We start from the raw sequence: 21,880 nt of genomic DNA, 5'->3' as shown, positions 1-21,880 counted from the left end.
GAATATCCTTACCTGTAACAGACTCACAGACACCCACCTAGAGTTAAGAACTGTGCTCATTTATCTTCCTCCAAAATAATGTATATAAATACGAAGCTTTAAGGAAAAATGTTATGGTGAGTACCCTGTAATATTAAAAAATTTCTGGTCTGTTTCCATTTACGCCAAAGCCAGTGGGGTGAAGTATGGTTCACTGTAGATTCACAGACCCCTGAGGCTGTTAACCCTGTACTCCGTGTAACCTGCATCTTGACTATAGCCTACTTCCTACCTGCCACTTTATAAAGGCATGACCTCGAGCCTCACAATTCTTTGAGGTCGGTATAGGAAGCCAGAGCTCAGACAGACACAGCCAATCAGTGAAAGAGACAGGATCTGAACCAAGATTCTCAACTGCAAAACTCATGCACTTAACTGCTACTATCCTGAAATGAAACGCAAGAAACAGTGGACCTTTGGAAACAGACTGTGGCAAACAGTGTTTGAAATTATCTGTTTCCAAAAGAGGCCTAACTAGGTTGGGCCTAAAGCTACCTAAAGCTCACACTATTAGGTAATGTAACTGTCCAGTAAAAAAATAACTGTCTTTAATATTTTTTCTCAGAAAAGGCAGGAATAGATTTCTTCAAAGCAATAAAGCAGCAGGATCTCGTTCCAGGCTTTTCTCCGAAGTCAGACTGGAGTACATTTAGAACAGTGTGCAAAACAGGCAGGGTAGTGGAGTGTCTGACTTGGGAAGTTGAGTGTGAATCTCAGACTTGCCAACATACTGCTTCGGTGACCATTAGTTAGCAACTCAGCTCACTTCTCCGAATGTAGTTTCCTCTTCAACAAAGTGGGCTGATGATAGTACAGATGAAAATACATGTAAAACATGGAGCATTGAACCCTGCACCAGAACGTACCCCTCTTCACTAGTACAGCTAGTGACGGTCCGGCCAGTACTACCTCTGGCCAGCTCTGTGCCTTCCCAGCACATTAAGAATCCCTTAGAGAACTGTCAGCGTTAGTTCAGATCTGTTTGCAAGCAGGCAGCGAAACCAGTGTGAGCTAGGAGACTTTGAACACTGAGGAGAGACTTACGATGTGAAAGATAAATCATCTGGCCCCACTGAGGATGCAGACATACAAAGCATGGTTTATACTCTCAAGAGGCCCAAAGTCCAAAACACACAGGCTGGGCAAGCCCTTGTTTTACCAGGACACACCCTGCATGATGATAAGTCACAGGGCTGACTGCAAGGACACAGGGGACTACACCCATACCTTGAAGCCCAGTGCTTCCAAGACTAAGGTGGACAATGGGGCAGCATCCTTCGGGACATACTAGGAGTATATTTCAGGACATATCTACCCACTGGGTGTACCTTACAGCTACAGCTCATCTCCCAAAAGAGAAGATCCAATGGAGTTTTCACAACGCAATACTGAACCCAATAGGAACATTTGTGTAAAGCAATGCAAAGGCTACTGACTCTCCGCTCACCTGGCCTTTGCAGTATTGCCTTTGGGCCCAGACACCCAACCCTTAATCTACGATATGAGTAATAGCAACTTTCTACACAAAGAAACCTTGAAGCTTAAGGCCACTTCTATAATAACCTTTGTGAGTTTCAACTCGAGCAACCCTCTCCTTATTTCCCCATTTAGCAGCACGCAGATTCTGCTTTAGAGAATGACCCTTTTTCAATGTACTCTGGCCCAAAATTGGGCACATGACCCAAGATAGTCAGTGTCACCCTGGAATCGGAATCTTGAGAATGAGAGTTCTGGAACTGCCCAACTTCTTGGCTTTTTGTGGTCTGGTTGGATTCCCCTTTAAAAGTTTCCCCAAATTCATTTTCTGCTTAAGGGAGTCAAAATTGATTCTTGCTCCTGACTAAAAAGTCCTGGGTGAAATGAGTTGCTTTGCTCAACGAGCAGCTGTGGCATGATCAGTACTTCCTCGGACAGAAAAAGTCCTGTTAAGGAAAGAGTCATACTATTTTGTCTTGAAACATAGAATTAAAGATGATGTAAGGAAAAACACTGAGGCAACAGGGAAACAGAGCACCAAGGTATGCTAGGTTTGGATAAGGAAGTCTTTGTTTGTCTATGGCATCAACGGAAGAAAACTGGTACTGCCCAAGATCCTTTCTTTCATTGGGCGTGTTGTGTGTCCTGTAATCCTTTTGGGCCAAAGACCACACCCAAGCATTTGATTAGATTTTATTTTCAGAAAGGCATCATTCATTCCAGTTTGTCTAACAGATTACATAATCAGGCGGTTTTTAAAAAATGTTAATCAGGAAATCCCACTTTCATCTGCAAAAGTCAGGCTATATGGTTAAACACAACCAAGATTATAAGAATACAAATGTCATTAAGTTTCCCAGACCTTGAGAATAATTCACCAGCACCCACAAGAAAAAGGCAAAACTTTGCCCTCCTGAAACAGTGTATCACGTTTTAGGAAACTGGTAGAACTTCTGAAAGCCTCAACAAATGTGATTATGCTGATAGCCCTTACAGATGGTATTTTATGCCATCTGTGCCACATTAGCTAGGAGTCAGCAGGCTTGATGTCAGCAGGTAACATCCCTGTGGATCTGTGGCTGTTCATGATGACCTCTGGAGGTCCCAAAATGCATGGACGCATTCCTTTGATAGAGATTGTTGAAAAGACCCCACCGCCCCACCCACCTCAAGAAGTACTATCATACTATTTAACCACATGCAAGGAACAAGATGGGAAATAGCTGAGCACTGTAGAGAATCTAGTCAAGCTGTTACTGCAAAGAGCAGAGGAAAGAAGCATGTGACCTTATCTCAAATCACAAGCGCTTCCCTCTTAAACTTCTTCCCTCAACTGGGCCTTCTCTGCAGACAGGACTGGTCTTCAGTTTCTGAGTCTCTCTCTCTCATCCAAGTTGCTCAAGCTAGTTTGTATCTTTCCCAGCAAGGAAATATAAAGCTTTGGGAAGCAGCAGCAAAGGAAATAAGGAATACACAGAAACAGGGAGTTTAGGAGACACTCTCCTGGTATCGATTTAGAGGAAAATGTTCCAGAATACTGCAAGCACCTGAGTCAGCAGCAGAAACGTTTTCCCTGATATACTCGTCCCACCACTTCTGTTGCACAGGTTCTTCTGGCAGCAGTCGTACTTTAGTTCCTTCCCCCCTAACTGTTTTACGATGTCCTTGTAATTGCAATTAGCAAACTGCCAACACTGGTAGTATATTCGTGTGTCTGTGGGAAAAAATACACACACAAAGGTAAGCAGATAAGTGGATAAAGTTCTTTACCTGTCTTCGAACTTTCAGTTCTATTTCTTAGAACTTACCTTGTGGAAGTGGAGACATTTGGGCAAGAATGTGCATCCCAGTTGGGTAGTAAAGGGGAACAGTTAAGTAAATGATAATACAGCTCTAAATGAAACTTTTCCATAAAACCCAAGTCTCATCAGAGCCAGTACGGTTGTGTGTATGGGTGAGGCAACAGGCAATCAAACATCTCATAATGTTTTAAGAGATTTAAGAGATGTTTTAAGACTTTTAAACATATACTCCCATTGATCCAGCAATTCCACTTCTAGAATTACTCCATGAAATTACCAGTAAAAATGGTTAAGATACATGCTCACGAATGGTGATTGCAGTACTATCTGTAACAGCAAAAAGCTATAAAATCAGCCCATTAATAAAGAAGTGTTTGAAGAAATTATAGTAGGGTACCACACAATGGAATTCCATGTAGATAAAGAGTGACATAGGCCTACAGGTGCTAATGTGGAAAGAGCCTGAGGTTTAAAAACGTGCAGAAAAATAGATAAATTTGACTTAATCAAAATTTAAAACTTTTTAAAAAACTTTTATTTCTTTTAAGTGTGCTTTTCCAGGACCCATAAGCTCCAAGTCAAGCAGTTGTTTCAATCTAGTTGTGGAGGGCGCAGCTCACTGGCCCATGAGGGAATTGAACCGGCGACCTTGGTGTTATGAGCATCGCGCTCTGATCAACTGAGCTAACTGGCCGCCCTAAATTTAAAACGTTTGAGCTTCAAAGGACATTATCTGGAAAAAACAACAACAACAAAAAACACATACAAAAAGGGTGAATATGTTTGCAAATCACATATCAGATAAGAGTCTAGTCAGAGTATATCAAACACAACTCAATAATAAAAAGACAAATAATGATTAGAAAATGGACAAAGAATGTGTATATTTCTCCAAAGAATATATACAAATGGCCAATAAGTGCATAAAAAGATGCTCAATATCATCAGTCATTAGGAAAACAGAAATCAAAACCACAACTAGAACTTCCGGTCTAGATGGCAGAGTAGGTAAACACTGTGCTCGATTCCTCCCAAGACCACATCAAAATTACAACTAAATTATAGAACACTCTGGAGAACCATCTGAAGACTAGCTGAATGGAGGTCCAACTAAGGACATAGAGAAGAAGCCACATAGAGACTGGAAAGAGGGGTGGTGACGCAAAAAGGGCATACCACATGTGGTGGTTAAGAATCAGGAGGGATATCTCAGGTGTAAATGTCCCCCCTGAGGAGCGAGGGGTCCCAGTCCCACACTGGGCTCCCCAGCTTGGAGCACTAGTGCCAGGAAGAAGAGTCCCCACAACATCTGGCTGTGAAAACCAATGGGGATTCCGTCTGGGTGAGATGGATGGCTGCTGGAAACCAAGGTGACCTCCTACAGGGCCCGTGCACAGACTTAAGTCACAAACATTCACCTTAAGTTCCAGCAAATGGACAGCAGGTCAAAAGGTGCCAGAGACACATGGGGGAAAACAGAATTGTATGGCTTTAGGACAAGGGCTGGAGGGGCAGCAGCTACTACCGTTCCTGTGTTGAGCCCTCCTCCCACACACCGTGGAAGCACAGGTGGGTGGCATTGGTCCTGTGTTGAGCCCTCCTCCCACACATCCTGGAGGCAGAGGTGGGTGGCATTGGTCCTGTGTTGAGCCCCTCATGGCCTCTCCCATGCACTCCGGGCCCAGTGCAGATAGCTACCAACCACGAATTGCTTTGTAGCTCCTACCAGGTGGTTCTGGGCTGGGCACAGTCAACCACCTTGGCCTGCACTGGAGCCCCTCCGAAAAGGCCCCAGAACCAACACAACCTGTGGCCGGCTTCAGATCACAACAGAGCACCACCCAATTAGCTCCACAAACAGTATACTCAAAGGGTGGTCTCAGCAGGCACCGATAAAGTGAATCCCACTCTGTGGAGTCAGCCCTTGCACCCTTGCACAGTAGCTTGCCCACTGTGGTCAGTGACAGTTCTCACAACCAGTGATCCTGAGGGTCAACCCCACCCACATACTGATGTGCCAACAGCAACCAAGGCTCCACTACACCAGGAGGGGACACACCACCCACACAAGGGACACCCTTAGAGCACCTGGCCCAGGTGACCAGGGAGACTCACCACTGGGCCTCACAGGATACATACTACCTAAGAGCACTCTGCCAGGACTGAGAGACACAACAGATTTACCTAATACATAGACACAAACATAGAGAGGCAAACAAAATGAGGTACAAAGAAACATGTCCCAAAGGAAAGAACAGGACAAAACTACAGAAAAAGAACTAAACAAAATGCAGGCAAGCAATCTACCAGTTACAGAGTTCAAAACACTGGTTATAAGGATACTCAAGGAACTTAGGGGAAGAATAAATGAACTCAGTGAGAAATTCAACAAAGAGATAGTAAATATATAAAAGGACACAGAAACAATACAAAAGAACCAGTCAGAAATGAAGAATACAATAACTGAAATGAAGAATATACTAGAAGGAATCAACAACAGGTTAGCTGAAGCAGAAGATTGAATCAGCAATCTGAATGACAAGGTAGCAGAAAATACTGTATTGGAACAGCAAAAAGAAACAAGAATTTTTTTTTTTAAAATGAGGATAGTTTAAGGGACTTCTGGGACAACATTTGCATGATAGGGGTACGAGAAGGAGAAGAGAGAAAGCTAGAGACTGAAAATCTATTTAAAGAAATAATGACTGAAAACTTCCCTAACAAGCCCAGAAAGCACAGAGTCCCAAACAAGATGAACCCAAAGAGGCCCACACTAAGACACATCAAAATTAAAATGTCAAAGGTGAAAGACAAAGAGAGAATCTTAAAAGCAGCAAGAGAAAAGCAGTTAGTTACCTACAAGAGAGCTCCCATAGATTGTCAGCTGATTTCTCAACAGAGCTTTGCAGACCAGAAGGGACTGGCACAAAATATTTAAAGTGATGAAAAGTAAGGAGCTACAACCAAGAGTACCCAGCAAAGCTATCAGAATTGAAGGTGAGATAAAGAGCTTCTCAGACAACAAAAAGCTAAAGGAGTTCATCGCCACCAAATAAGTACTACAAGAAATCTTAAAGGGACTTCTTTAAGAAAAAGGGAGGGGAAAAAAGGTCATAAATATGAATAATAAATTAGCAATAACTATATACCTATCAATAATCACTTTCAATGTAAACAGATTAAATGCTCCAATCAAAGACATGGGGGGACGGAATGGATAAGAAACAAGACCTATATACATTCTGTCTATAAGAGACCTACTTCAGATTAAAAGACACACAGAGACTGAAAGTAAAGGGACAGGAAAAGATATTTCATGTAAATGAAAACAAACAAAACAGCTAGGGTAGCAATATTTAGACAAAATAGACTTCAAAATGAAGGCTATAACAAGAGATCAAGACGGACATTTCATAATAATAAAGGGATCAATCCAACAAGTGGATATAACACTTGTAAACACGTATGCACCCAACGTAGGAGCATCTAAATACAGAAGGTACAAAAAAAAATGTGTATACATTTTAAGAAAGGAAAACACTGTATTAAAATTGTAACACAACGAATGACACTAGCATTCATTAGATTAACTATCTTTTGAGCAAACGTCATACTACACATTGCTACCATAATTGAATTCAACGTGGAAAAGTAATACATGGATAACATCTCTTAATATGTGTACATTTTTTGGCACCCCTGGTATATAAAGCAAATATTTATGGACATAAATGGAGAGACTGACAGTAATACAGTGACTGTAGGGACTTTAACACTCCATTGACATCAATGGATAGATCATCCAGACAGAAAATCAACAAGGAAACAGCAGCCTGAAATGATACATTAGACCAAATGGATTTAATTGATTTTTTTAGAGCTTTCACCTCAAAGCAGCAGAATATTCTTTTCAAGCACACATGGAATATTTTCTAGGATAGACCACATGTTAGGACACAAACCAAGTCTCAATAAATTTAAGAAGACTGAAATCATATTAAGCATCTCTTCCGACCACAATAATATGAAACTAGAAATCAATTATAAGAACAAAACTGAAAAACACATAAACACATGGAGACTAAATAACATACTACTAAACAATGAATGGGTTAACAACAAGATCAAGAAAGAAATCAAAAGATACCTTGAGACAAATGAAAATGAAAACACAGTGACCCCAAATCTATGGGGACACAACCAAAGCAGTTCTAAGAGGGAAATTCACAGCCACACAGGCCTACCACAAGAAACAAGAAAAACTGCAAATAATCTTACACTTAAAGGAACTATAAAATGAAGAACAAACAAAGCCCAAAGTGAGTAGAAGGAAGGAAATAATAAAGATCAGAGTGGAAATAAACAAAATAGAGTCTAAAAAAAATACAGAAGAGCTGGTTCTTTGAAAATATAAATAACATTGATAAACATTTTTTTCTTGACTAAGAAAAATGAGAGGACCCAAATAAATTAAATCAGAAGTGACAATCGACACCACAGAAATACAAAGGATTATAAGGAAGAAATGGATAAATTCCTAGAAACATACTCTCTTCCAAAACAGTGTCAAGAAGAAACATAATCTGAACAGACTAACAACTACTAACGAAATCGAATCAGTAATCAAAAAATTCCCAACAGGGGTGGTTAGATGGCTCAGTTGGCTAGAGCATGAGCTCTTAACAACAAGGTTGCTGGTTCGATCCCTCCATGGGCCACTGTGAACTGCGTCCTCCACAACTAGATTGAAACAACTACTTGACTTGGAGCTGATGGGTCCTGGAAAAGCACACTTAAAATAAATAGAAATTAAAAAAAAAAAAAAAAGAAAGAGGTACAAATCGGCAGTTACAAAATATTAGATGGGTGCAAAAGTAATTATAGTTTAAAAGGTTAAAAATTACAAAAGAATTAGGTTTGCACCAACCTAATATCACGAGGATGTAAAGTACAGCATAGGGAATATAGTCAATAATACTGTAATAACTATGTATAGTGCCACATGGGTACTAGACTTATTGGGGAGATCACTTTATAAGTTATATAAATGTCTAACTACTATGCTGTGCACCTGAAACTAATATAATATTGAATGTCAATAAAAATTAAAATAAAAAAATAACCACAATGAGAATCACTTCACACCCACCAGTATGGTTATAATCAAGAAATTGAAAAATAACAAGTGTTGGCAAAGAAGTAGAGAAACTGGAACCCTCAAACATTGCTGGTGGGAAAGCAAAATGGTGTAGATACCTTGGAAAGTCTGGCAATTCATCAAAAAGTTAAAAACAGTTACCACATAACCTAGCAATTATACTCACAGGTACATATATACCCAAGAGAGTTGAAAACTATGTTCACACAAAAGCTTGTACATGAATGTCCATAGCAGCATTATTCACAATAGCTAAAAAGTATAAACAGCCCAGATGTCCATTGACTGCTGAATGGATAAACAAAATGTAGTATATCCACACAATGGAATATTGTTCAGTCATGAAAAAGAATGAAGTACTGATACATACAATACATGGGAGAATCTTAAAACCATTATGTTCAGTGAAAGAAGCCAGGTGTAAAGGACCACAATACTGTATGAGTCCATTTATATTAAATGTCCAGAATAGGCAAATCCATGGAGACAGAAAGTAGATTAGTAGCTGCCAAAGTATGTAGGAGAGAGAAATGGGGAATGACTGCTAACGGGTAAGGAGTTTCTTTTTGGGGTGATAAAAATATTCTGCAATTAGATAGTGGTGATAGTTGTACAACCTTGTGAATACACTAAAAGCCACTGAATTGTACACTTTGAATATACATTTTCTGGTTTGTGAATTATATCTCAAAAGAAAAGAGCCTAGATGCAGAACTATATGTAGAATGTGAATCCACTTGAGTAAATAAAGTGTTATGTATGGGGCTGGATGTATCAATTTTCTCTGGAAGGACTACCAAGTAATTTCAAGGTGTTACCTTCACAAAAGACTAATCTTCACCTACACATTTCTGTATGGATTGAGTATGGTTTTTTTTTTAAGTCACTGGATGATTTCTAAAATATTTTACATTTCATTAAAAATCATTAGACTATTCAGTAACACAGGAAAAGTTTCCAAAAGAACATGCCATTACGGTCCCAATTTTTGCACAGGAAAATAGAAGCCAAAAGAATATATGCCTAGTTTTTTAATATTTAAAAAAATTATGTTAAGTGGAAAAAAAATGTGTTAACTGAGAATGAGCAGTTATAGTAGATTTTCCTCTTCAGAAATGTCTAAATGCTAAGGCTGTGTGCTAGATGCCCGGGATATACAAATAAAGAAGGTATAGTTCTTGCCCTGGAACTGTTTTATCTTCTGTGCTGGAAAGAAAAAAATACAGATGCCTATTTCCTCATTTAAGGCTTGTAACTAATTTATCCAATTTCATTCATAGTTTGGCACAAAACATCTAGGCTTATAGCTGCAGCTATAACTGTCCGGTTCTCCCATTCAGAGGGATGAGTGCTTGGACTGGATTTTAATGAAGTTTGGTTAAGTGGAAAAGGTCAGATAGGTTTTGTGTCCTAAGTATTTAAATGGATGCTTCTAATATTGAGGACGCTGTTGAACAGGACAAGTGACTACGCTATGTAACAGGAATCAGGCATGGACCTGGGAAAGCATTAAAGCTACCAGAATTTTAATCAAGGAAGCCTAACAGCTTGGGGAGAACAGACAGTAATTTATTAATAACTGCTACCAATTTATCACTTACTATGTGTCCTGCAGTGAGCCAAGCACTTTCCTTAATTATCTTATTTGCCTATTTATGATGGTGAGCTTCTCACCAAAGCCACTATGAGAACCACCCAAATAAAAGTGGATTATTATCAGAGTCCCTGGAATGTTAGAGGTTCTCTCCTTGCTTGGCTTGAGTGCACCTTCACAAAGCAGCCGTCCCCAGTTGTCTCCTAAGTGTGCCCCTTATTCAGCAGGCCATTGCAGCAATGATCCTTGGCACTGTCGTGAGAGGCTTCTGCCAGAGTCTAAGTACATGGTTTATACTTCTAGGACCTGGCCAGAAGGCCCATCAATAGCGGCTGGATTAACAGCCAACACCTGTCTCTCTTCTAGACTTACTCTGCACAGCATTACCATACCCATTTTCTCCTGGAAGTGCTCTCCACTGACCCCAGGAGATAAGCATTCCCATTTTACAGCTGCAGCCAATGTGGGTAGAGGAGTTAAATGATATCTCTAATGTAGTGCCTGGCCTTTGACTCAAGTTCATGACGCTGTACTCTGCCTCTACCAGGCTGATGTCTCCAGAGCTGGAGGGGGCTTACATACTCTGTGAAGATCTGCCTCATGGTCCGAATATCTGTATTTCAAGAACTGCTGTTATCATATGTCTAGCTTAAGTTTTGAGATTTATGATCATGAGAAGGAAAAAAATATTTAAGATTCACATTATTATCCCTTTTAAAAAATAGATTTCATTCCTGAGAGTTTTAGATTCTCAGAAAAATTGCGCAGAAAGTACAGAGTTTCCACGTAGCTCCCTGGCACCTCCACCCCAAACAACCTCCTGACTATGACGACCCCATACCAGAGTATTTGTGACAACTGACATTTGTGACATTTGTGACAACTGACTCTACATGGACTCATCATTATCACCCAGAGTCCGTGATTTACATTTGAGTTCTCTCTGGGTTGTTGGATATTCTAAGGAGTTCGACAAATGCATCACGTGCTTTCTCATCACACTAGCAGAGTAGTTTTCCTGCCCTAAAACTCCTGCGCTCCATCTAGTCATCCCTCCTGTTTCCCAGCTAACCCTGGCAACCACTGACTTTTTTATTGTCTTAGTTTTGCCTTTTCCAAAATGTCATAGAGTTGGAATGATATGGAATGTAGCCTTTTCAGGTTGGCTTTTTTCACTTAGTAACATGCATTTAAGTTTCCTTCATGTCTTTTTATGGTTTGATAGCTCATTTTTTATTAGTCCATTGTCTGGATGGACCCTAGTTTATTTATCCACTCACCTACTGAAGGATAACTTTGGTTGCTTCCAAGTTTGGGCAATTATAAATAAAACTGCTATAAATATCCGTGTGCAGGGTATTGTGTGCATAGAAGTTTTCAACTCATTTGGGTAAATATCAAGAATGCAATTGCTTACTCGTTGGTGAGAGAATGTGTAGTTTTTTAAGAAGCCACCAAACTGTCTATATCACTTGGCATTCTTACCAGCAATGAATGAGAGCTCTTATCTACATCCGTGCCAGCATTTGATGGTGTCAGTATTTTGGACTTTGGCCCTTCTAATAAGTGTGCCTCATTGCTTACATTAAGTATTTTAAAAAACTTAACAATTCATTATAAGATGAATAATCTCTGGGCATCTAGTGTACAGCATGGTGACTATAGTTAGTAATACTATGTTGTATATTTGAATTTGCTAGGAGAATAGATCTTAAGTGTTCTCATCACACAAAAAAGAGTAACTATGTGAGATGACGGTGTGTTAATTAGATTGATTGTGGTCATCATTTCATAATGTATACGTATATCCTATTACATACACCTTAAATATACACAATTCTAATTGTCAAGTATACTTCAATAAAGTTGGAAAAATTAAAAGTCTAATAATTCAGATAAGAAACAATGGGATTTGAGAGCTGGAAAAAAGATTTTGGCTGTAGTCTACTTCTCTCTTTTCTTTCCCCTCCCCAACGCTATCATCCAATACTCACATTTCATAAATGAAAAAGAAAGGCAGAGAGGACTTACTGGTGGCAGGACAGAGCTCAGAGCTCCTAATTGCTAATTCTACATGTATAATTCTTATACTTATAATTCTTATAATAATATTATACAATATTATTCTACACATAATATTGCCTTTATTCTCTCATTTGCAAATTACCCTTTTTGTAGTGGGGGGGTCCAAGAGACACAGACAATCCAGGTTGAGAACCAGGTCTCTGTGCTCAAACATAACCGGTGCGCAAACATTTGTGGAGTGAGTGACTGTGTTCCCTCTACATTAACGATGAATTAATAGGGTACTCCAGAGGCAGAGGAACTGTCCCCCTACAGAATCAAGTTCCTCGTGTGGAGGTCTTGAAATTTGAGTTGCAGTCCAGAAATTTGTATCAGGTACTCCTGGTTTTTTTTTTTTTTAGACAGGATAATTCTACTTTGTTCTTACTTATTGAGGGTTTTTCCTTTCTGGAGAAATCTCCTTTCTATCAGGTTTTTCTGAACTTGTGTTTCTCCCAAGCCTTTTCTGAGTTTACCTGATCTGTTCAGCATTCCTTGATGTTGCCACCATGAAGAATTTGTGGTAGAGGGTGCAAGAGTGAAATAACCTTGAAGGGTGATTTCATTTTTGTCTCTTAGAGATGTAAGTCTGGGAGGTTTTACCTTATACATTACTTAACTAAGGCGACCCGGAGATAGCTATTCCTCACCAGTATTATTTCCACACATCGATTCAATCAAGAATCATATCCAGCAAGAACAGAGAGCATGCGTTTGCTGACTTCTTTCCTCTGTTCACCATTTCCTAAATCCTATTTTAATCGGATTTTTGGAGGTAAAGATTCTAGAGTGTAACCAAAAAGGAAAATGTACTTTGACAGGACTTGTCAATGTTAGCAGTCCCTCACCCCATGCCCATGGGTGCCCTGCTCTGAGGCCATCGAGCCTTGGTACCTGCTTTTGCCACTCTCAGGAATACTCTTCCTCTTTTATTTTCTACTTGTCCTTTGAGCTCAGCTTGCAGGACTCTGTATATACTAAATACCCCATGGAATGAACGAGAGGTATAAATAAAGACATTTGTGACAGATAAACAGGCCTCTATCGTAGTTTTAATTGTCTCCTTTCTTCATTTGCATCTCTACCCCTAGCTCAGGCTCTGACACACTTAGGCTCTTAAAAGTTTGGGAGGCAGCCAGCGTTGCTGTTAAGAGAATAGGCATTGAAATTAGATGGATTCCCACACTCCAACCCTGCGTTGTTTACTTGACCTTAGTCTGTTGCTTAATCTGAGCCTCGGTTTCCTCATTTATCAAATGAGTGGTAGGCGGGAAGCATTAAATTAAAAATGTATGCAAAGTGCTTAGTGCTACATGCAACTATTAAGTGGTTGCTGTTACTTATTGAATACACGTCTAAGGAGAATTAGAGTGGTAAAACTTTCCAGGCTCTCACCATCCCATGACACTTGAGGAAGAGGGAAGGGGGAGGCTCTTACCGGCTTTGGCGTAGAGACACGCATCCAGATTCTGCGTACAGTTGGTGGTGGTAGTGCATCTACCAGTTGGGTTAAGACAGGAGTAGCACTCCAGGCTATGACCTAGAATCAGGAAGCAAACCTGTCAGACTCTGGTAGACCAGCACTGACTTGCCCTCATGGCAGCAGAAAGCCTACCATCTCCTTTTATGGGGCAGAGGTCCGCAACTCAGTGTGCTTCCATTCCCACACAAACCTGCCGCAGAGGTATCTTTCAAAGCTCAACCTCCAGGTCCAGCAGTATTTTGGGGCTCCCTGATGCAAGTTCAAAGGAAATTTCCATATTTAAAAACCCATATAACTGTGCAATTGAGAAGTTGCCCCCTACCTTCAACCAGAAGTGAGGAAGTGATTACTCGGCAATGGAACAATATATTGAAAGGAAACTATCAAGAGAATAAGCTAACAGATTCTATAAGTGCCTTCCAAGCAACGAATGGGCTCTATGAAATCACACTCTGACAGACTGATAATCAGTATTTTTGGCAGCAGCTATCTGTCTATATTTGAAAAGACATTTTCAAAGAGGAAATAACAAACTCTCATTACAGATCAGTATTAATAGATGAATAGTTACAACCAATTTGATGATAAGGAGCCACTAATGTTTGAGTCCCAAATAAGTAAAACGTTATTCTCCCCAGAAGGAATCCCATCTTTCTCATTAGATCTGTAGTATAAATAATCGTACTCTATTACATTTTGAACTCTGTCAATTAAAATTTTCTAGAAATTGGTTTTCGCTCTTGTTATTTACAAAAAGCCGACATAATATCCTTGATTCTGTCGCTTGGCCTGCAAAGTCTTAAATACTCTCTGGCCTTTTAGAGAACAAGCTTGATGACCTGTGGGGTAAGTTGTCATCACGGAAGCTGTTCCCTGCCAAGGGACTGACCCATCGCCAGAAGCATACACAATCAAGGGAAAGACAGCAGCTGTGCACCTTAAACTGAGGTCCTTGGGCAGCCAGGTATTAGCAGTGACACTGAGCACAAGAGACAGCGTCCACGAAACGCAGAACTGGTAGTGCCGACATGACACAGGCAGAAAGTGACATTTGTTCCTTACGAGGAAGCAAAGCGAGTCACACAGGTGTTCCTGTTGCTACAGAGCTTAAGATTCAGGAATACACAAATACCTGTAGGAGCCAGGGAGGGCTGCCCTGGAGGTGAAGGAGTTAAAAGGCAGACGCTCTGGCGCCAGGCTGTTTGGGTTCAAATTCTGGCTGTACCACTTCTGTAGGATATTTTGTAAGTTATTTAATCTGCTTGAGCCTCAGTCTTGTCATTTGTAAAATGGTGATAAAAACAGTACCTACTCCATAAGGTTGACATGAGGATTAAATAAGTAAGTACCTGTGAGATGATCAGAACAGTGACCAGCACATAAATGTTGCTATGACCATGACCATCATTCTCATCAGAACACAGGAGAAGCCCCGAGGCAGAGGGACTGAGCTCAGCACCCTAAAGATGGTGTCCACTGGTACTCCCCACAGCTTGTGGTGAGAGGGGTGAGTAACTTAAGCTGCTGAGTTGTAGCCTCCTCGGCCCCTCCCCTCCAAAAGCAGCTCTGTAACCCGACAGGCTGTAACTCAGGAAGGTGCTCCACTGAGGGCAAGGTTGTAACGTAGGAAGTTGTCACAAAGCCCTGGACCTGTAACACTGGAAGGCAAGAGAACCAAGGCCAGGCCATGGCCAGTGGCATCAGCTCCATCTTCCTGAGGCCTAAGAGAAATGAAGCGCATGGCTGAGGGGGCATAGATGGTCCAGATCCACGTTCCTCTGGACCACTCACCTGAATGGTAGAGGACACACAGGATGAGCAGGAGCCCGAGCAGAACAAAACTTCCTTTGCTTCCCATTGTGACTGTCTACAGAATCTGGAAGGAAGACACACAAAGAATTGTCACGAACCAACAAATGCCTGCCAGTTTTCTCAGAAACTAAGAGTTAGGAGGTGTAGAGAGCTCCCGGAGACATGGGGAAGGAGCTAGCAGATCAAGAAAGCACAGGAAACCAACCAAGTTGGGGTGTCATATGGGGTGACTCAGGTGGGGCAGCGCTTGGTCTCCCTCCTGCCCCAAGACCTCAGCTTGCTGAAGAAATGCCATTGGTTCTGGTGAGAGGGGCAGCTACGGGGAGTTCAAAACACAGTGGGCCCCGAGTCAGGACTTCCCTCGGCCTGCCCTAGCTCTCACCTACAGTGGCTGTGGAGCCTTTAGTAAACTCCGTCCCTGCAAGCCTCAGTGCTCACTCCGTGCAGCGGGGACCGCACTGCCTTCCCCATAAGGGTTGTTCAGTCAAATGAGAATATGAGGAAAGTACCCAATACAACAACTGCAATTCCTGCCCTGCTGCAATTCCAGCCTAAGCTGCTGGCTGAGCTGGGGCCTAGGGAAGGCCACTTCTCCAGGCCATGCCACTAAGTGCATCAGACCAAACGAGTGACTGGAAGGCACCAAGATGCATTCAGCAGCAGAACAGGAGGCAAAGGCTCAGCGTGCCTGGGAGCTCTGGCTCCCACCTTAGTAAGTATGATGGGGATATTAACAGAGGGAAATGCTCGGCCTCTCTGACTCGTCTCCTTCCAGCCTGCCTTGTGTCCATGGCCTCCAGGCGAACAGCTCCTGCTTTGTCATGCACACAGACATGCCAATCATTAGAGGAATTCTGCTTGTGGTGTGAGTTTTACAAGAGCAGTTCCTCCAGTTTCCCTTTCCCCTGACATAAAAGCCACCTGAAATCTGTAAAATGGATTTGAAGAACCACTAGGTCTCCCATCTTCTCCCTCGGCTCCTTCACCGATAAATCTTTCCTTGCTCCAAACTCGAATTGGCCTTTCAAAGCATCAGGACATTGGACAGGTAACAGGGACACCTTCTTGATCACTCTGGGTAAGTAGAGGGGATCACGGTAACTTTGATGACTAGTCCCCATTTATGCCTTAATGTGTAGCAGTGAGCATCGAACCCTCCTTTTGTCTGCTAAGGAAGCCAAGGCACAGGGAGGTTTTTAATTGTCCAAACCACTTCCCTGAGCCCATCTGAAAAAAGGAAGAGACAGTTCCTCTAACTAGAGTTCAACGCTGTGGTGGGGAGACTTCTTGTGAATTCAGCTTCTGAAATAAATTTGTTAAGCTGAGGCTCCCAGAGAGGAGATTTTATATCAGGAGATTCACAGATGCCTGTGAGTATAGTTACTGCTCTGGGGAGCCTGGGGCTTTAGAGGCTGGTGAACATTAAGGCTAGAAGTGTCCTCAAGGAGAAAACCTGAAGTTCTTATTTTATAGGAAATGAATAGCGACCCCAGGGGATGAAGTTACCTGTCCCCAGCAAACAGGTGAGTTGCAGAGTTACATCGGGTAGATCGTGCTTCTATTCACCAGGAGCTGATAACCCACAAGTAGCTTAACATTACCCGGTGGCTAGTAGTGTGGCAAGAGCCTGGAGCTTTGCCTCCTTATCACCTGTGACACAGTGCCTGGGGCAGCCCAGCAGGCCTAAACAAAGATCAGTTACTCAGTTCAGAGAAGTAATTATAACACCAGTAGGGAGAGACAAACAGGCACATCACAATGAACAGCCCCTCCCATTTGGAGGTCCCCCTGCCTGTTACAGCTGCCAGCTACAGCCAGTTCCCCACGCCCCCAACTCTCTAAACCGCACAAACCTGCAGCTGCCCATACAAGGGTCTTCTCTGCGATTTCATCTAGGATGCCAAGTCCCTAGCTTTCCAGAGGACCACTCACAGAGAGCCTATTCAGGACCCTGGTCTTGGAGGTTATACCTGCAGAGCCAACTGTTTAATGAAGCTATTTCACAAAGAAATGGGGTGCAGGTAAAAACACATCTTCCACTTTGGAAAACCTCCAGCAGCTCAGGGCTTGGTTTTGTTTGTCTAGCTGACATGCTTCAAGAGCTGTCCCCAGAATTTTTAATGCACTCCTTTTTAAGTGCTTCTACTTGGCAGCTGTCAAAGATGAATTTCATTCGACACCCGCTCACCTCACCCCAAAATCCATATTTGGGCTTTTATCATCCAAGCCACTCAGCCTAATGGGATGTTCTCTTACAGAAAGCTTCAGCAAAGTTATCTGTTTCTACTTTGAAAATACAGAAGCATCAAATCTCAGGCACGTTTGGTCCAGTGAGGCAACTCCCTACCTCCTTTGGAGTCAGGAATTACCCACCATTTTGGGAAATGTTGCCACCTCCCTCAGTTAACATTCCGAGCCCTGTGTGCCTGCCCTGGAAAACTGGGAGTTCATGGCCACCAGTGGGAACCATGAACAAGGAGGGTCACAAGGGTACCCAAAATATTAACAGCCACCATTTGTTCTCCACATAGCAGGTGCCAAACCGAGCCCATCATTGGTGAATTATACCAATGATGTAACGCCTATGATTTTACTGCTAAGAAAATGGTATTAAATAGCTCGCTCAGGATTACCCAACCAGTAAACAGCAGATCCAAGATTCAAACCCTGCTCTGATGCCAAAATGCAGGCCCCTGACCATTATATTGTGACGCATGACCTTGATGAGAAAATGTGAATCCACCACTTCTCTTCAAGCATGCCAAGCTTCAAACTGTTTTGACTCTACCAGTGGGTGGATTCCAGAGCCAGTCACCCACAGGCAGATTAAGCTGGTTAAGATAGGGCCAAGGGATAGGGCAGAGGTGTGTCCCTGATCTTGGGGGTCACGGAATTGAACACAATGTCATATTTGAGTTCTCCCTCGTGTGTTTGAGGTCTCTCCCTCCTTTTCAAAAAGCAAGACTACCATCACAAGACAACTTAATATAGCGTGGGCTGGGTCACTAAGTCAGTACATTTTATGGGTTGATTTGTTTAGAATGAAGTAGAATTATTGCAATTGGCGGAGGTGGGCAGCCAGGTCTCCGCAGGGGCCCCCTAGTCTCTTTAGGAAGTCAGCATCAAGTAAGAACATGATTTTTAAAAGAATCAGCTGGTCACAGCAGAAGGCATGTTCAAAATGGACGCTGGTTGTGCCAGGAAGGAAACCACTGGTCAAAAGGAAAACCTGAGAAAGCCTCCTGAGCTAGACTTCAAAAGGGGGAAACTAAGTCAAATCACTCTTTCACAAACAAGAGCTGGGAAAACAGGAAAACACAGTTTCAAATGTCACAAGTACTGAGTCACAGACGTCACAAGATGAGTCACAGACCCCAGGTCTTCTCACTGTGGGATGCTGACTGCAGGGAGAAACCATTTTCTTGACACTGTTCACGTACGTCAGGAGAAATGGAATATGTGAGCTGGCACATTTCCCGGATCTTTGGAGGACTTGCTTCTCCTTAAACAACCATTCAAGTCACTATTTAATATACCTTTAACGGTCGTCTCTCGGACTCTAAGGGCTCCATCCAAGCCGGCCCAAGAAAGCAAAACCTCACACCAAACTTGGACTTAACACGTCGAAGTTTCGGCCCTACCCTGTTTATTAAAATTCAAAATTTACACTTCTGGGTAACAGAAGAATGTGCGTGACCACTTAGAGAGGACGTTAACCTCCTTGCAAGACGCGACTTCTTATCCCTAGATTGCAAGAGATTCCCTTCCGAGAAAGGTGAAGGCAGGTGGTCCGAGGTCAAGGAAAACACTCCCGAGGGAATGGAGAGCACCGCCCGCGTTGGAGTGTGTTGGGAAGAGTGGCCTCTCCTCCCTTCTTGGTGTAAACAAAGGAAGCCAAGCTCTCTGGGGAACGTAAAGCGTGCGACCAGGAGCGTCCAGTGCAGGGGGACTCCCAGGCCGCGGGCGGAAAGCCAGGGCCTTCGGAGGCCGCCGCGTCCCGGGGACACAGCCTGCTCCGACCCTCCGAGCCCCCCAGTCCCCGGAGGCCCGACCGCAGCCGCCCGTGGGAGCAGGCCACGCTCCGCCCGCCGCCCAGCCCAGGTCTTACCAAACAAGGCTCGGAAGCCGGCAACCAGCGCCGCGCGGGGCGTGTGGGGCGCCCCACCGCCTTTATAGCCCGGGCTCCCGCGGACTCCGCCTCCTCTCGCCGGTTCTCCCCCGCTCTCCCGCCCAGCGCCGGTCGGTCCTGCGCGCTGCAGTCTGCGTGTGGGAGATCAGAGTACAAGTGCAGCCTCCGGAACCGTGGCGGTCACTGCACGCGCCGGGCAACCACAGCACCTAGGGGGGGTCTCAGGCTGCCCGCCCAGGTTCAGAAAAAGACCATGGCCCGGGCTAGATGAAGGCCTTTAAAAACCAGGAACGGAAAGTTTCTGGTGTCTTCCTCCGATTTGTTATCGAAAACAATATGAAACTCCAAGACTTCTAATTTCCCCTTTCAAAAAAGTAGTATTAAAATGTTTTTCAAAACTCTTTTATGCCCCTGCCAAGCTCTCCCTGGTTCCTGCTGTTGGGTTTATCCAGTCCTGCTGCAGCCTGAGGCTCCGTTCTGCTCTTAGGCTCTGGAGCCTCCGAATATCCTTCAGCTTACATTGGCCAGTCTGGGACCAGAACTACCATTTAGAACGTTATTTTTATGTGAAGATGGAATTGGCAGTTTCTGTTTATCACTTGGAAAGTGTCCCACCCACTGCAGAACTAGCTTTTACTCTTTCGCTGCGTTGATTGATTTCGTGTTTTTTTCCAAAATGTGTCAGAAATCCACAAAAAGCAAAAAGTTGATATTTTGACTTTTATGCATTTAATAATAACAGTCTGAGCTGCTTTGTATGTAAATGACATTATTTTTATGAATAAAATTTTCGGATATATTCATTCGGATATAAACAAATGTCGGGGAGAAAGGGTTAAGAGCGCCACGGAAGAGTGGAGAACAAGCGAAAAGTACAAGTCTTTCTCCGAGAGACTGACCTCTGTTACTGATTATGACACACTGCCCATCAGGGTAAGAAGGTTGGCATCTCATGGCTGCTTATGCTGAATGGGAAGGGGAAGAAGATATGGGATAAAATTCAAGCAGGGCAAATCATGATAACCGATCATCACGTGCCTTCCGCCATGATCCTGATAGTTTAGAGGTGTCAGGAAATGAGTTTCACTGGGTGTGTCTGCTTAAATCAGCTAATACGTGTATTTCCGATGATAGCTTATTTACAAAGCTCTTTCAGATGCATTATCTTATATGCACCCTATTAGCTGTTCCATCCTTGAAACTCTCTTGGATTCCGAGATGCCACTCTCCCCTCGTTTTGCTTCCAGTTCCTTGACCTTTCACTCTGAGATTCTTTTCCACTACCCACCCATAATCCGGTTGCCAGGGTTGGACCAAGAACCAGTGCTATAACTGCTCCCTGGGATACTCTAGTGCATCCACTTTGTTTTACCTTGGAGATACGTGTTTGCAAATGATTTGCAAACTTATTCTCCAGGCCTGACCACTCCCTCAGTCTTCATCCTCATATCAAACTGATTGCTGACATCTCCACATAATGCCCGACATCTTGAACTCAAAATGTGTCCAAATATGAACTCATCTCCAATGTTCCACTGCTTTTCCTGCAATTTTTTTCTTAAATCAAGCCAGAAAACTGGGAATCAACTTTGATTTCTTCCACTCCCTATGTACTTTCTACTTCATCATTTAGTTACCTGCTTCATCTCTTTACTCATGCTACTGCCTTAATTCAGCCCTGTAGCATGTTATTTGGGCCATTACAATTTCGTCATGCCAGGTCTCCATGCTGCCTATGTTAATTCCTGCATCTCCCCACCCCTTCTCTACCTATCCTCTTCCTGGAGACCTGGCCATTTTACCTCTCCAGCCTATGTTTGACTTTTTACTTTCCATTCAATTTTTCCCTTGTATTACCATCCTTTTTGGAACACAGTATGACTGCAGCTGCTCTTACGACTTTTAAGATTCAAGTCTTGTGCTGAAGATGGCAGAACAGAAAGATGGAAGGAATCTGGAATGTTGACACCACTGGGCCACCATATACCACGTCAGCTCTGAATTAGTTCCCTTTGACTTTTCACAAGAGGAAAAGGGAAAAATTACTCTTAAGCTGTACAGGCTACTATTTATTTGGGTATCTGTCTCATCCTGACATATCAAACTTTAGACAAATAAGACAGGTGTTCTCAAGAGACCCCAGAGCCAGAAATGGCCTTCACCAAAAGCATACCATGACCAAGCGTTAGATCCAATGAAATAAAAAAATCTGAGCTTGTCATCAACTGATCTAATCACACATTAGTACGAACTAGAGTTCATTCATTCAACATACTAACAGAATGTGAATTTTGATGAGAGAAAGCAAGTCTGAAGCATTGTG

At 42.7% G+C, this 21,880-nt stretch overlaps 1 protein-coding gene across 2 annotated transcripts; it reads right to left on the bottom strand.

The window, feature by feature from the left end:
- Nucleotides 1–2,192: 2,192 nt before the first annotated feature.
- CD59 (CD59 molecule (CD59 blood group)) lies at nt 2,193–20,094 on the bottom strand. Of its 2 annotated transcripts, XM_081062324.1 has the most exons (5): nt 19,537–19,685; nt 16,935–17,111; nt 15,408–15,492; nt 13,572–13,673; nt 2,193–3,229 (listed from the first exon to the last, which is right to left on the bottom strand). In XM_081062324.1, exons 3-5 carry the CDS (start codon nt 15,472–15,474, stop codon nt 3,030–3,032), a joined length of 369 nt encoding a protein of 122 aa, XP_080918450.1. In that variant the 5' UTR covers nt 15,475–15,492; nt 16,935–17,111; nt 19,537–19,685; the 3' UTR covers nt 2,193–3,029. The 2 variants fall into 2 exon arrangements, with proteins under 2 accessions (XP_080918450.1, XP_080918449.1); XM_081062323.1 differs by lacking the exon at nt 16,935–17,111 and having other exon boundaries at nt 19,537–20,094.
- Between the last annotated feature and the right edge of the window lie 1,786 nt (nt 20,095–21,880).

Source organism: Rhinolophus hipposideros (assembly GCF_964194185.1).
Source record: "Rhinolophus hipposideros genome assembly, chromosome: 10".
Classification (NCBI taxonomy): Eukaryota; Metazoa; Chordata; class Mammalia; order Chiroptera; family Rhinolophidae; genus Rhinolophus; species Rhinolophus hipposideros.
This window is presented reverse-complemented; position numbering and strand designations above follow the sequence as displayed.

Coding starts and splice junctions, on each gene's coding strand:
- CD59 (XM_081062323.1), bottom strand. CDS start 15,474: ATGGGAAGCAAAGGAAGTTTTGTTCTGCTCGGGCTCCTGCTCATCCTG. Junction 13,674..15,407: donor GTGTGTCCTCTACCATTCAG/GTGAGTGGTCCA, acceptor TCCTGATTCTAG/GTCATAGCCTGGAGTGCTAC. Junction 3,230..13,571: donor GTGTCTCTACGCCAAAGCCG/GTAAGAGCCTCC, acceptor TTTTTCCCACAG/ACACACGAATATACTACCAG.